At 40.9% G+C, this 13,788-nt stretch overlaps 1 protein-coding gene across 2 annotated transcripts in view; it reads left to right on the top strand.

Annotated features, from left to right (window-relative positions):
- The first annotated feature begins 1,755 nt into the window (after positions 1–1,755).
- Positions 1,756–13,788, top strand: part of LOC149787611 (A disintegrin and metalloproteinase with thrombospondin motifs 6-like) — a 69,231-nt gene continuing 57,198 nt past the window's right edge. For both annotated transcript variants that reach the window (XM_089975617.1, XM_089975616.1), the window contains exons 1-2: positions 1,756–1,890; positions 3,046–3,163. In XM_089975617.1, coding sequence (XP_089831743.1) covers positions 3,061–3,163 — 103 coding nt within the window. In that variant the 5' untranslated portion in view covers positions 1,756–1,890; positions 3,046–3,060. The remainder of the gene's footprint in view (positions 1,891–3,045; positions 3,164–13,788) is intronic.

Here is a 13,788-nt window from a genome sequence, read left to right as displayed (position 1 = left end):
TGTAAAAAAAACTTCACTAACTACAAGTGTTTCAAACATCATTTGACTATGTTCTTGAGAGTTTAATCGTGCAACATTTTGAAAAGCAATACATATATACATCGGCGCAGAAACTCCTTGTTGTGATGCTAAATGAACAATTTTATTGTGCCATGGTAAAATTAGATTAGTAGCGTAGATACTGTTAATTATCTAATTGTAAAATTGTGTTCAATATTTTATGCGCACTCGAGTTTGTTCGGATCTTACCTTTCGGTCAATAGTGAAATCCAAGACTATCCGAATGCAAAACGGCATTTCTAGACGGCTATTGTCTAGACGTCGAGATCGGCGAACAATTATTGCATTTTCTCCATTATATCACAAATTGGACGAAGTGTGTCGAGCTGTTTTGAAAATTGAACTATTCTTGATTACGACTCGCCTAAGTTGGAAATTAGCAGACGCAATTAGGATAAACTAACAGTGTTGGAACTACCGAGGGGTGCGGACCGTTGTCTTCCCGTGTATTATATTGTTACAGGTTAGAATCCCCATCCCTTGATTTTCTTTGTAACTAAAGTCAAACTTGTTCAGGAATACTTAGAATCCATTTTATTTGCAAACAGTATGTACAGTTCATGTTCAATTTCTCCAAGTTTTATGCAAGGTCCACTTCACTTTGCAAATGACCGCTCCGGTGGCCTAGTGGTTAGAGCGTCCGCCTACGATGCGAGAGGTCGTGGGTTCGAACCCCGGTCGAGTCATACCAAAGACTTATACTAGTGGCACTAACAGCTGTCTAGTTAGGCACGCATCATTAAGAGGTTAGTGTTAGAACTGGTCGGCCTGGTGTCACAATAATGTGACTGGGTGGGACATCATGCTACATGTACATGTCTGTGGCATGATGCCCCAGTGCTGTACATCACTATAAGCTGCCACACTGCAGACATCGTAGCTATATGACTGAAAAAATTGTTAAAGCTACGTTAAAAATCCTAATCACACACACACACACACACACACACACACACACAAAGGAAAAAGAAGTTTCTGGATCAGCCTCTGCATACATATGTTAGAAATGCTTCGATATGAACATTCTTATCTGACCTACGTTAAAAATCCAAATCACACACACACTCATCACGCCACTAAATTTATTATTTATAAGTGTCAATGACAATTCATTTTCACTATGTACACTGCATCCATGTCTGTGGAAGAATGGTAAAGAGAATTTTATTATTTTATTCTTTTACACACTCGCTGCTAACTGTCGCAGGATACTTAACTGAAATAAATGGGATAGAACTATTAATAAAATGTATCCATTTCTACACAACCAGAGTACAATCCCCCAACCCCAACCTGCACTGCATCACCAGTATCCCTTAAGGAGCTGGAATTGTAAGTCGACTGCAATATACACGTTATATTCCTTTTCGTGCGTTGTTCTTTTTGTCTGTAAATTGTACATTATATTTCACAACTTTAAAAAGAAAACAAAACAACAACGAATGCGGTTCCTGGAAAGTTCCCCCAAGTTCATTACAAATTTGTATGGTGTGTTCACCATGCTTGACAACATCTCGATTCATTGTTTCTCATACCGAAAAACATGATATTATTTCCGTATAGTTTTATATTCAACGTCCAAAATTTGGAATACTCGTAAAAAGCATTTAAAGTCCGTGCGTGGTCATGTATATATTGGCACGATGGAATACACACCTCTAATTAGCTAAGGCATTTTTCGCGTAGTGACGAAAGCCGGATAGTGAATCTTGTTACGAGCTGATTTGTACTCAGAAAGCACGAGGAGGTAGTGACAGAGAACAATACTGGAATCAACAAGTAAAAACTAAAGAATAACATATTGAACTTGACAATACGAAAAGATAGCAGGTAATAATTACTTATATTTTGATTTAATATGTTTTTGAAGTAAATTCATGACTGTTCTCATAAAGTTATTACAATCCATTTAATCTATTGAATTCACCTTGTACGATGATTATCTGTACCACTTCTCATTGTACTGCTTCTGGAGGTTTATTATTTTTTTCTAAAGCATTGTACAGACCACATAACCTACATCATCTGATACTGGTAACAAACCCCATGCATTTTGTCATTAGTAAACTCCCCCCAGCTTGCTAGCTGTGTTAATACTAATTAGCTTAACGGGTGGGTGGGTGTGGTATAGTCCAACATCACGTATAGTACTTACTGACTTTAAAGTTATACATGATTAACTTCAAATCTGTCATGAAATCTGTTTTTCTGAAAAATCGTGTTCAATTTTCTCAAGCTTTATTCAAAATCCAGTTTTTCTTGCCATTAAATGGATTTTTCGTAAGCGGCATTGGTATTTCATATTCACTACATACACAAACCATATTGTTGTACACTGCATTAACGTCTCAAAAGGTATGGAATGTTTTTTATTCTAAATTATTCTTTCACACACTCACTACTAAATGATGCACGATACTTAACTGAAAGCAACAGGACATCACTACGACCAGAAGTTTTAGCCGTTTCTTCAGAATACCATTTCCTAACCACCTTACTGAATTATGCATTGCTAAGAACCCTTAATTCCTCTGTCCTTTTTTCTGTCTCTATGTACCTTTGAAAAATTAAGAATATTAGTTTTTTTCAATTGCTGGGTAAAAGGCGAAACTAGAGTGTTGAATGTTAGCAATGGCAGCGGTCTTCCTACAATCTGTTGAAGGCGTTGGCTAAAGTAATCCTCGAGTACAAAAGAATCCATGATAAAGTTTCTACTCTTTTAAAATAGTATCACAATTATTCAAAATATCTTGAAAAAATCAACACCTGAAGAATAAATGTTTGGTTATCCCGTGTGCATCATTTCGCATTTGCACTGTATCGCACATACGGCTGAAAAATCAGAGCTGCTTTCAGATCGATTATCGCATCAGTCATCTTGATTTTAACACTTTTAGACAGCGTACTCAACCAAATAAATGCTGGACAGATTTACATTTTGCTTTTTCTTTTCCACTTCCTCAATGTTTTGTTCTGCTTGTATAGGTCAAAAAGGAAAGGATGTATTCAACCGGATTTGCTTTCCATATTCTTGCTATCCTCGTTGCTATGGAGTCGATCAACAGTCTGAAAATATCTCATTCAGTGGAGACCGCATACAAAGGTGAGCAATCTCAGTCATCAGCATGTTAGTAATTATTCTTCTTAATCTGATGATTTCTTCTTCTGAGAAGCTAGAACAAGAATACAAATTCTTCTACATGATCCATGAATTAACAACAAGTGTTCAAAACGTCATGTTTTTAATACTATAAGTTTATCTAGCATAGTTAGCTCTTGGGATATTGAAGTGTACAAGTTAGAACATTTGATTTGATGTTTGATCAAGCGGGGACGGGATGATGGCGGGGTGGGGGATAATAATCTCCCCCCGTACAAACACGTGCACACATACCGAAAATAATAAAACATGCAGAAGATAAAGCTGCTTTAAATAATGAGTTCATTAATGACTTTAGATTATTAAAAAGGCGTTAAAAGAAAATTTTGAATCAGAAACCTTTGTCTATTGTAACATTAGCCTACTATTTAGAACGTCTGTAGCTGTGAATCTACGTATACACTGACTTCTAATTTCAAGGTAGTATTTTTACCTCCCGGAAAATTGGTAAATCCTTAAATTTATGTTGAAAGAGAAACAATGTACTGAATGAGTTTAACTTAAGTTCTAAAACGCTAAGATTCATAAAATTTGTGTATAATAGTATATTGTTAATGTAAATACAAGATTTTGACACCGACAGATTGTATTCCATCCTCATAGCATGTGTCATGGGAAATTACGCATACACATGAAAGGTTTTAAAGACATCCCTAATAGTTTCAGATGCATTTTGATAACTTAACATTTTCTTAGTTCTGTTTTCATATATTTAGATTCAGTTTATCAAGAGACGACCAGTGCAAACTTTTGACAGCTAAAAGAGGCATTAACCATATTATCCTCTTGAATAAATTCTCAAATTTTTGTGAAGATAAATATATCGCCTATTGTTAATACTAGTATTTGTCTAAGACCGCTCCAGTGGCCTAGTGGTTAGAGAGTAGTATATGGGGACACTTTACGTACAATGGGAATTAGCATTAAAAACACCCTTGGGACACTTTACGTACAATGGAAATTTAACATGGAGAAAAATCGTGGGACACTTTACGTACAAGGGGAATTTAACATGGGAATAAAATCGTGGGATACTCTACGTACAAGGGGAATTTAACATGGGAATAAATCGTGGGATACTATACGTACAAGGGGAATTTAACATGGGAATAAATCGTGGGATACTATACGTACAAGGGGAATTTAACATGGGAATAAATCGTGGGATACTATACGTACAAGGGGAATTTAACATGGGAATAAATCGTGGGATACTATACGTACAAGGGGAATTTAACATGGGATTTTTTTTTTTTTTAAAAAGTTTTTTTTAAATTTAAATTTAAATTTAAATTTAAAAAAGGGGTAGGCAATTCAAAGACTATCTCTTTTCGAGAAATATGGCTGGCCCTGAAAAGGGCCTTTGGGTTTTCTTCTTCTAATTTCTTCTTTTCCTCCACCAAGTTCTTATTTTATCTCCTACACTCTTCTTCTCTTTCTTTTTTTTCTTCTCCTCTTCTTTCTTCTTCTCTTCCTCCTCTTCTTTCTTCCTCTTTTCATTTTCTTCTTCTTTTTCAATTTTTTCATTCCATTCTCTCATCCTTATCCTTTCCTCTTCATCCTCCTTTTCCTCCTTTATTTCTTTCAACAGATCACTAATGATTACCTTCATTTTTCGTAAACTGTTTATCTCCATCTTCACTCTATGGGGACTATATGAGTAGTGATCCTCGTTTAGGTTAACCAACATTTGCTCAAACATTCCTAAATTGTCCATGACGTTTTGCAATTTTTCCATTTTGTTAAGGTGGTTTGACGCCATCTTCTTTGTATTCTTTGCAGAATGGTTTGAACAACTAATACTGTGGGTTCTTATACGAAAAGCGCGAACGTGAAGGAAAACATCCCCCTAAAACATAAAATGGATCTTACCTAGATTATGACCCAACATCGCGCGTACGTGAAGGAAAACATCCCCCTACTTTCTCATTTCATATAATATAACCCTAACTATACTCTCCACATTTGCTAAAAAACCCATAATCTACTATTCACACAAACATACCTTAGCTCTTACAAACACATACACTTCCACTATTAATAAAGAGTTAGTGTTTATTTTTCACACTACTCTACCTACACACATTGGCAAATTAATAGTTATTTCTTTTCTAGAGTATTGGGTAGCCCTGAAAAGGGCTGTTTTTTAAAACTCCAGATTCACCTATCTAATGGTTGCACCTTCCTGGCCTGGCACCGCACACGCATCTTCTTCCCCAGTCTTCTTTCACCTTTCTTCTGGGGAGCGCAGAGGGAGGATGATTCGCTTCAACACCCCAATTCTCTGTTTCAGGAATATTAAACGACATCATCTCTTCTCTTTTCTTTTCCTCCTCTTCCCTCTGTCTTCTCTCCTCTTCTTCCTTCTTTATTCTTGCTTCTTCTACGATAGCCTCCGCTGATAGTTCGTTTACTATCCGCCTGGCATATTCCAGGTGCATCTGGAGTTCTAACAGTTTCACTATTCTGCTAGTCATTCTTCTGGCTGTGTTGATCAATCAACAAGGGTAGCTGGACTGCCGAACGAGTTTCAATTTATACTGAAAGCGCGTACGTGAAGGAAAACATCCCCTAAAAACATAAAATTCATCTTACCTAGATCATGACCAAAAAAACACCAACAACGCGCGGACCTAAAAGAAACACTCGCTCACTTTTTTATGCTACCCATCACTTCAATAGACTATCCACATACTCAAAGCAATCCAATCTAACCCCAAATATACACCTCAAACAGCCCAAAAAACTAACATCATTTTAATCTACTATCCACACCAACCTACTTTATCACTTATAAACACAAACACACAAACACATACCCTCATATTTTTAAATAAAGAGTTAGTGTTTATTTTCACACTACTCTACCTACACACATTGGCAAATTAATAGTTATTTCTTTTCTAGAGTATTGGGTAGCCCTGAAAAGGGCTGTTTTTTGTTTTGCTATGGCATTCTTTTTAGTTTCTAAGAATGCGATGTCCTCTGAGGATAGACTTTCTGGCGATAGGTCTGCTTCTTCGGAAAGAGAAGAAGAATTCTTTGGTGTCGATACGACAATCGACAAAGCCTCTGTCAGCTTCAGGTTGCTGCTGTTGCTGCTGTTGCTGTTGTTGCTGCTGTTGCTGCTGTCTCTGAAGTCTGTACTTCTCTGTCCATTCTTCTTTCTCCTTGTTCATTTCTTCTCTGAAGAGCTCTTCTATCAGGTCTTCAGTGATTTTTAACATTCTCACATTCTCTATTTCTTCTGGCTTCGGTATCAGACTGTGTCTGACCCTATGCAAATTCACGTAGGCTTCGTTGAGCTTAGCTAGTTTGGAGCACATCTTCTTAGGAGGATGAGTCGACAATGGATGGCTAGACTGGGAACAACCCGGTTCTTAAAGTGAAAGCGCGGACGTGAAGGAAAACATCCCCCACACGGTTTTCGAGCCGCAACGTTCATGAGAGGGATAGTAAGAAATGAAAGAGCATCAATCCAACATTCTTATAGCTAAACAAACCACAAAGGCATTTTTTTCAAAACACAACATTTTTTATTCAAAAAATCACTTAACACTAAACAACAACATTTTTAACAATAATTCAACATGATAACATCAAACAATTTTTTTTCAAATCACTAACATTCTTTTCTTCAAATACAATCTACTTTAAACAAGGCTGACAACGTTGTGAATGAAATTGTGATTTCCACTGTTGGAAATCATTAGGCCATTGATGGACACTACGTTTCCTAGCTTGAGACAAAAGATAAGCATAATGGTCACAAAACCATCGATCTACTTTCACATCGTTTCTAGCAGAAGAACGAGGATCGAAATGAGTCACTAAATGTTCTAAGGAATAGCCCAGGCTGCGATGATGCAGAAAATACACACAGTACTGTCCACACACCAAGGAATCTGTGCCTTGTAATTTCACATTATTGAATCGGGTGGTTTGAGCATTTCTTCTCATAAAGTCGATGATATCGTCTTCCAAAGGTGGCAATCCGTACGAATCGAAATATTCCACACAGCCTTCTTGAGGAAAGTAGACGGCTACCCAGTGGGTTCCTGGGAGATGACTTTCGTCCGTGTTGATCACGTAAGCTTGATGGTCTTTAGGTTTGCGATGAGGGAGTTCATCTTTAGCACAGACGACGGGATTCCAAGAAGACGTATACGAACTGTGGTTCAAAAGGTAATAAAGTTCCCAGGTATCCATTGTTTTGTGTTTTTTCTTCACAGGTAATAATACGTTGTCAATTCGATCCTGACTTTTTGCTTGAAAATGTCTGACGAATAAACGGTTATTCGTTCTGTTTCCTCACTCTGATTCAGGAGAGCTTCGATACGATGGATCTCTTGAGTGGTTAATGGTGGACAAGAATGTTCACGCAAGTCTTTATACCACTGATGCAACACGTCTTTGTTCGAGATGAGACTCCAAGCTTCGTCCAGATACTCGTCCAATTTTTCTTCTTGACTCAACATTAGGCATTTATCGTGTTGAATTTGACTGGGATGATCGTTTTGACATCCATAGCAATTTTTCTTGATCAGTTCTGTTATTTTGTCGACCAAGTGTTTGGCAAAACAGGAGACTAAATGGGCTTCTTGTTCTGGCCATCTCGACTTCATCATGATCACTTCTTCTTCCACAGTCTCCTCACATTTCATGTCCAAAGTTTCTCCACTAGGTAAAGAGGGATAACAGTCTTCCATGGCTTTCTAATAATCTAGAATGACTTCTCTCAAACTGTTGATTTCTATCGTATTATCGAATTCTGCATACAGGATGACGTTCACTGTATGTTTCAGTTCTGCTGCAAACTGAAGTTCCACACGAATCTGGCCTGATTTTATAGGGTGGAAATGTCCCTCGTCGCTGCCTTGGTCTGGAGTGAAATCGAAAGCCCACAAAGCATAGCCTCCTGCATAATCCTCATACTCAATGCCGTGACTGGTGTTGGTTCCTAACTGGCCGGTGGCTTCGTACAGGGACAAGTACGATCTCAAGTAATTGTTGTTGGCAAAGTCAGGTTCGAAAGGTCGGGTACACAAGGTCTTGCCATCACGACTGACTTCGATTTTCTTCACGTTGAAGTGTTGAAAGTGGAAAGGATTTTCTTTGATGGCTCCGTTGAAGGCTGAATTCAGGACCATACCAAGGATTAAACGCTTGGGTAGCTGTCCTTGAAACAGATGATCTTCGATCATGGAATGCTGTCCAGCAGGAATGGTGAACGTTTTCACTTCCACACGTCGGATGGGATACTTGGCGGTCGTTCTGCTCAACGTTTGACTGATGTCGTTACCCACTTTGGGTAACACTTCTACGCGTCGTACGTAGAGTTTGGCTTCTTGGATTATGCTTTTAGGAGCCTTGTCAAGATTAAGAGCCTGCAAATGGAAAGTGGTACTGCTACGATTCAGTCTCAAGCGAACATTCACCCCGTTCAGCAAATATTTCTCTTGCAACCACATGTCCAAATGCAAACGATCCATCAGTTCTAAACTCCTCTTGTTTAAGATTTTCTGTTCTCTTGCCTCAAAGCCTTCATTGCTTGGATCTATGTCGTCGAACTTGCCCGCTGTGTCATCTGCCCACAGCACACAGGCATTGAGATGACTTGACTTGGCATCTGTTCCGTACGTCAAGAGATTTTCCAGGTAGGCACGGTAAGGGTAAGTATCCATGCTGCTGCTGACCAGTTTGTTATTCAAGTACAAATCCACTGAGCTGAACAAGGAATGCATGAAATTGTTGACGGGAGCTATATTATCATCGTCTTCTACTCCTTTATCATCTTTTTTTAGAACTTGGACTTTCAAGTACAAGTAACTGCTATTCAGATCGATGTAATCTTCGGGCTGTCCTTTGATTTCAAACTCGATGGGAGCGGAATCGGTCAGTGAGGAGACGGGATGAAATTCCACCCATTGGGATTCTTGCATGGTCATCATGGTGGGGGGCATGGCAAACAGATCCAGTTCCGTCTTGGAACAAGCGCAAGACTCTCGGTGCATCATTTTGTTCTGTGTTTCAATAATCGAAAACGTCTAAGTCTCGAACGGTTCTTCTTTTTTTGGCCTTTCTCGCTTGAAGTCTGGTGAAAGGGTGTTTTCTTCTTCGTCGTCTCTTTCTGCCTTGTCCTTGCTGAATGCTTGACTCGGTAGCGTGCAGGGCATTTATAGGTGTGTCTCGTCGGCCCAAAATGTCTTTGCCCGTTTGCAGCAAGACATTTTTACCTGCCCTCATGAAGGCTTCTTTAGGGTTTTGTTTGTCGATGATGACATTTTGGAGAAATTCTTTGCCTTGTGTCAGTGCCGCATCTTTCAAAGCGTGCAATCCGCGTGTCACCATCGGTTTCAACACCGGGGCCACCGAACGAAAGGCCGATTTTAACATGTCTCCTAAACCGTGTCCTCGTTGTCGAGCCACCCCTCGGTACACTGGATACATGACTTACGAGTCGTGAGAGAACCGTTTTCGAAAATGGAGTTTCACCGTGACTTTTCCTTTGGTGAATGGAATATTTTGTCCCAAATCTCCTTTTATAGTAATGTTGACCGTGTCCAAATACGACTTGCTGACCGGCAAATAGTGAGGATGGACAAATTCGCGGTGGACATGATAAGTGTTTCCACCTTCCTCGTCAGCGTTCGTGGCAGAATCCACTTTGAAAGGAATGACACGCAGTAACGGCACAGAGGTATGTCCCACCACGTTGTATTCCACCACATCGGAGTACACAAAGATCAAATTCAGTCCTTGGTTCAGTTCTACCGGGCTATTAAAATACTGGCCAAAAGTCACGTTGTCGTAAATGATGGGTAATTCGGGTGGTATTTTTTGTTCTAATTTCTTCCTCATCTCCGTGTTACCGCCCAATATGTCAAACAATTCAGGACAAAATTGAATGGACACGATTTTACTTCGCTCAAATTTCATCAAGAAGCGACGAGCTACTTTGTGGTACTCCATGGCGACACTTTTGTTCCTGACATTGGCATTGACATTGGCATTCTTAAAAGCTTCCCCAAACACACTATTAAACTTGGTAGCTATGGTGTTGACCAAATGTTGACCACTGAAATAATAGCCTGGGAGAATCACAAAGTTGTAGGTCCACGTTTTAGTTTTCTCATTATAGGTTTTATTGGTATATGTGCTACTAGTCTTATCCAACTCTTGTTGCAAATGTGAGTCATGAACTTCCACCGTAAAACAATTTTGCTGGGGAATGACATTGAGGACTTGGGTCGGGTGAATCATTTCTACTAAAGCCACTTCCCAATGGGCTTCGTGATCTAAGGGGATGGCTTGAGGTAATTTGGCCGTGTAACAGCACAACGTGTTGTTGGGAAACACCTCCATGGAACTGTCACTGGGTAAGGTTAAGTAAAATTGGTTTTGGTGACTCATAATTCCAGAGTTCTGTGGCTGTCCGAGGGGATATTACTGGATGTCAGAGGCGTGTCTCCGCCCAAAATGGGGTTCTGGTTGTGGTTGGAGTGGTGACTGGCACTGACACTGGCACTGGACACAACGTTCCCGTTCGAGGAGAATTTCAGGGAGGGATTGGGAAGTAGGTAACCGATGCAACTGCTCAATAAAATGGTCCACAATTGTTTGTCTCCTTGTTGCAAACTCAAATTGGCGATGGCTGCCCCGATGACACAATACACCACGAAGATTTGGCAGAAAAAGACGATTTGCGTTTTAGGCACACGTTCTCCACACCACACCCACAAGGGTTGTTTTTGTAAATCTTGCACAGAAGAACTAGGGGAAGAAGGACTGGTCGACGTAGCTGCGTCTGATGTGTGAAAGGGCATGATGGTCACTTCTTCTTTTTATAGTCGATGACTTGCGAAGCGTCGATCCAAGAATCGAAACTGGGTGGATATCCTTTCCAACGTACTTTGACTTCTTTGACACGTCGTTTGCCCACTTTACGGGTTCTGCGTTCGAGAATGCTTTCGATGTCGTACACGTCGTCTTCTTTTTTGGTGACACGTTGTAACTCGGGCAAATAAAACGTTCCTTTGAGTACTTCTCCGTTCATGTCTTCCAATTTATAGACGGCAGGATGACGGCCATGCACTCGTCCAGTGACGCGAAACAATTCGGTCGTCCAGTTAGGTAAGTAACCTTTGTCGAAAGTGCGTTTGGTTTTGCCAATGCGCACCCAATCTCCTACGGTCAACTCTCCACTTTTCTTGGGGACAGCCCTCGTCGGGGACGTACCGAACAGACGCTCAAACACCAACACTTCATTGTCGGGAGTCACGTCTTGCGGGGCACGTCCGATGCTTCGATGGTAAGATTGGTTGTACGCTTGCACCAGGTGCGGTAAGATGTCGATGTACTTCAGAGTGTGGTGATGCGTAAAATATTTCCACATGCGTTCTTTCAAAGTGCGTTGAAAACGCTCCACGATGCTGGCTTTGGTTTCGGGATTCTCGGTGGTAAAAAAATGAATGTCACGTTTCTTTAATTCATTTTGGAAAGCTTGGTTCAGAAATTCGGTGCCTTTGTCCGTTTGCCATCGAAGAGGGTGACGACCGCTTTGTTTCAACACCCGTTGCAGGGCTCGCACTAACTCGCTGCTCGATTTGGAAGTCAAAGGCACGACCCAGGCAAATTTGGAAAAGACGTCGATGACACAAAACAAATATTTGTAGCCACGATTGTAGCTGGCCAAATGAGAGACATCGGCTAAATCGGCTTGCCATTGATGATCGATGCCTTCCACTCGGGTGCGACTTCTGGCAAACTTGCGTCGAATGGGTTTGTGTAAAGTGTAGGTAGTTTGTTCTTGTAACCATCGTTGCACTTGAGGTAAACGGAGACTTTTCAGTCGCGTTTTGGCAGCACGATACAATTTTTGAACTCCTGCGTAACCTGCAGGATGCGAGGGATCGTAGTAAATGCTAGCTAAGACTTTTTCCATTTTTTTTGTGTTGATTGGTGTCTTAATAAGACACCCACTCTTGGAAGAGGCTACTCTTTTTCTCTTGGGGTATTTTCTTGGATTGCAAGGCTTTGCGTGTGCGGCCAGCAATAGGTGTCGAAGAGGAGGATGTCTGAGCAGGGGATATCGGTTCTTGTTTCACTTCTGTCTTCACTTCTGTCTTCACTTTCTTTTTCTCTTGTGAGGAAGAAGGGGTGGCCATCATCTTTTTAATCCATCCAATTCTGGAGGTAGGTGGTGTTGTTAACTTGCGTACTTTTTCTGGTGGAGTTTGAAACCCTTCTTCTTCTTCTTCTACTTTTCCTTTTTCTGTCTTGGTCGCGGGTACTGGTGGTACTGGTGATGGTGCTGGACTTTTCATCAAGGTCTTAAAATCTTTCAAAGTGGGTAGAGCTGTTTCGTCTAAAGCTTTCTGGTGAAAGAGTTGTACTCGTTGCAAGAGTTGACCGTACTTTTGCGATTTTTCTGTTTCGGACAAATCTTGGCGATCCATCAAGGACTGCAATTCGTGTTGTAACTGGGACATCTCGCTCAAATTGGGATTGGGAGGTAAATGCGGGGTGCGTTGTTCTTGCCACCGATGGTATTCCATCCATCGTTTGTAAGGCACTAAAGCTAGTTTTCGTCCTTCCATGGGGTTGTCAGCGGTCGATTCTGAGATCTTGGGACTTCCGAAGGCCTTTTTATCTTGCTCCCATCAGTCCTCCCAACATGGTTCCCAAGACTCCTTTCAGTATGGGGCCTAACAAGAGAGGTAAAATACCTCCACGTTGGACCAACATCTTCTTTTTCTGACGAATGGGAACTTTCTTTTGAACCATTTTCCGAAGAACGTGACGATGTTTGCCTAAGCATTGTTTCTGGTGTTTGGACAAAGGGATCGTGCCTTTCAAAACGTTCAAACAACATTCGCACACGGTATCGATGACCTCTTTGGAGGCCGTTTGAATGAGTTTTTTTCGTAGGGGTGGAGAAGCTTTGGACAGGACAGATAACAGGTCCCCATGTTTGGCTAAACGTGGTGGCAGTCCTTTCCTTTTCTTTCCTTGGGGTTTTCTGGAGGGTGACATCTTTGAGTCTTTAGGAGCACCTAAAAACACTGATACCCTACTCGGTCACAGGCCTTTTTTATACTGGAACGCGTCGCCACTGATTGTCTTTACGTTTTATCAGTTTGAGGACAGGCATGACACGTCGTGCAGGGGTACGTAACGGACTAAATCGAGCCAGTTCTTGCTTGGACAAATCCAGTAAACTTTGTAACATGCCCGATCTTTCTTGAACTTTGATTTTGGGAGAAGGTACTTTGTGAGCAGCAGCCACTGCCGCTAAATTGGAAGGTCCTGCCACTGGGGAAGTTCTTTTGGGGGTCATCAACGGAGAAGTTCTTGGTGTAATCAACGTCTCAAAGTACTCTTCAGTTCCTGGTGACATCAACGGAGAAGTGGACAAACGTGAGGCTGCTGGAGACGTTGTGGCAGGTCGTGGCTTGCGAGTGTAAGGTTGTGGCCTGGCCGAAGTGCCTCTCTTGCGACTAGTTTTCTTCTGTGGACTTTTCTTTTTTTGAGGACTTTTTCTCTGTTTCTTTTTCTTGGGGCTTCTT

The sequence above is a fragment of the Sinohyriopsis cumingii genome, chromosome 11 (assembly GCF_028554795.1).
Source record: "Sinohyriopsis cumingii isolate HCF-2022 chromosome 11, ASM2855479v2, whole genome shotgun sequence".
NCBI classification, from domain to species: domain Eukaryota; kingdom Metazoa; phylum Mollusca; class Bivalvia; order Unionida; family Unionidae; genus Sinohyriopsis; species Sinohyriopsis cumingii.
Note: the sequence above shows the minus strand (reverse complement) of the source record. Positions and strands in the feature narration are given on the sequence as shown.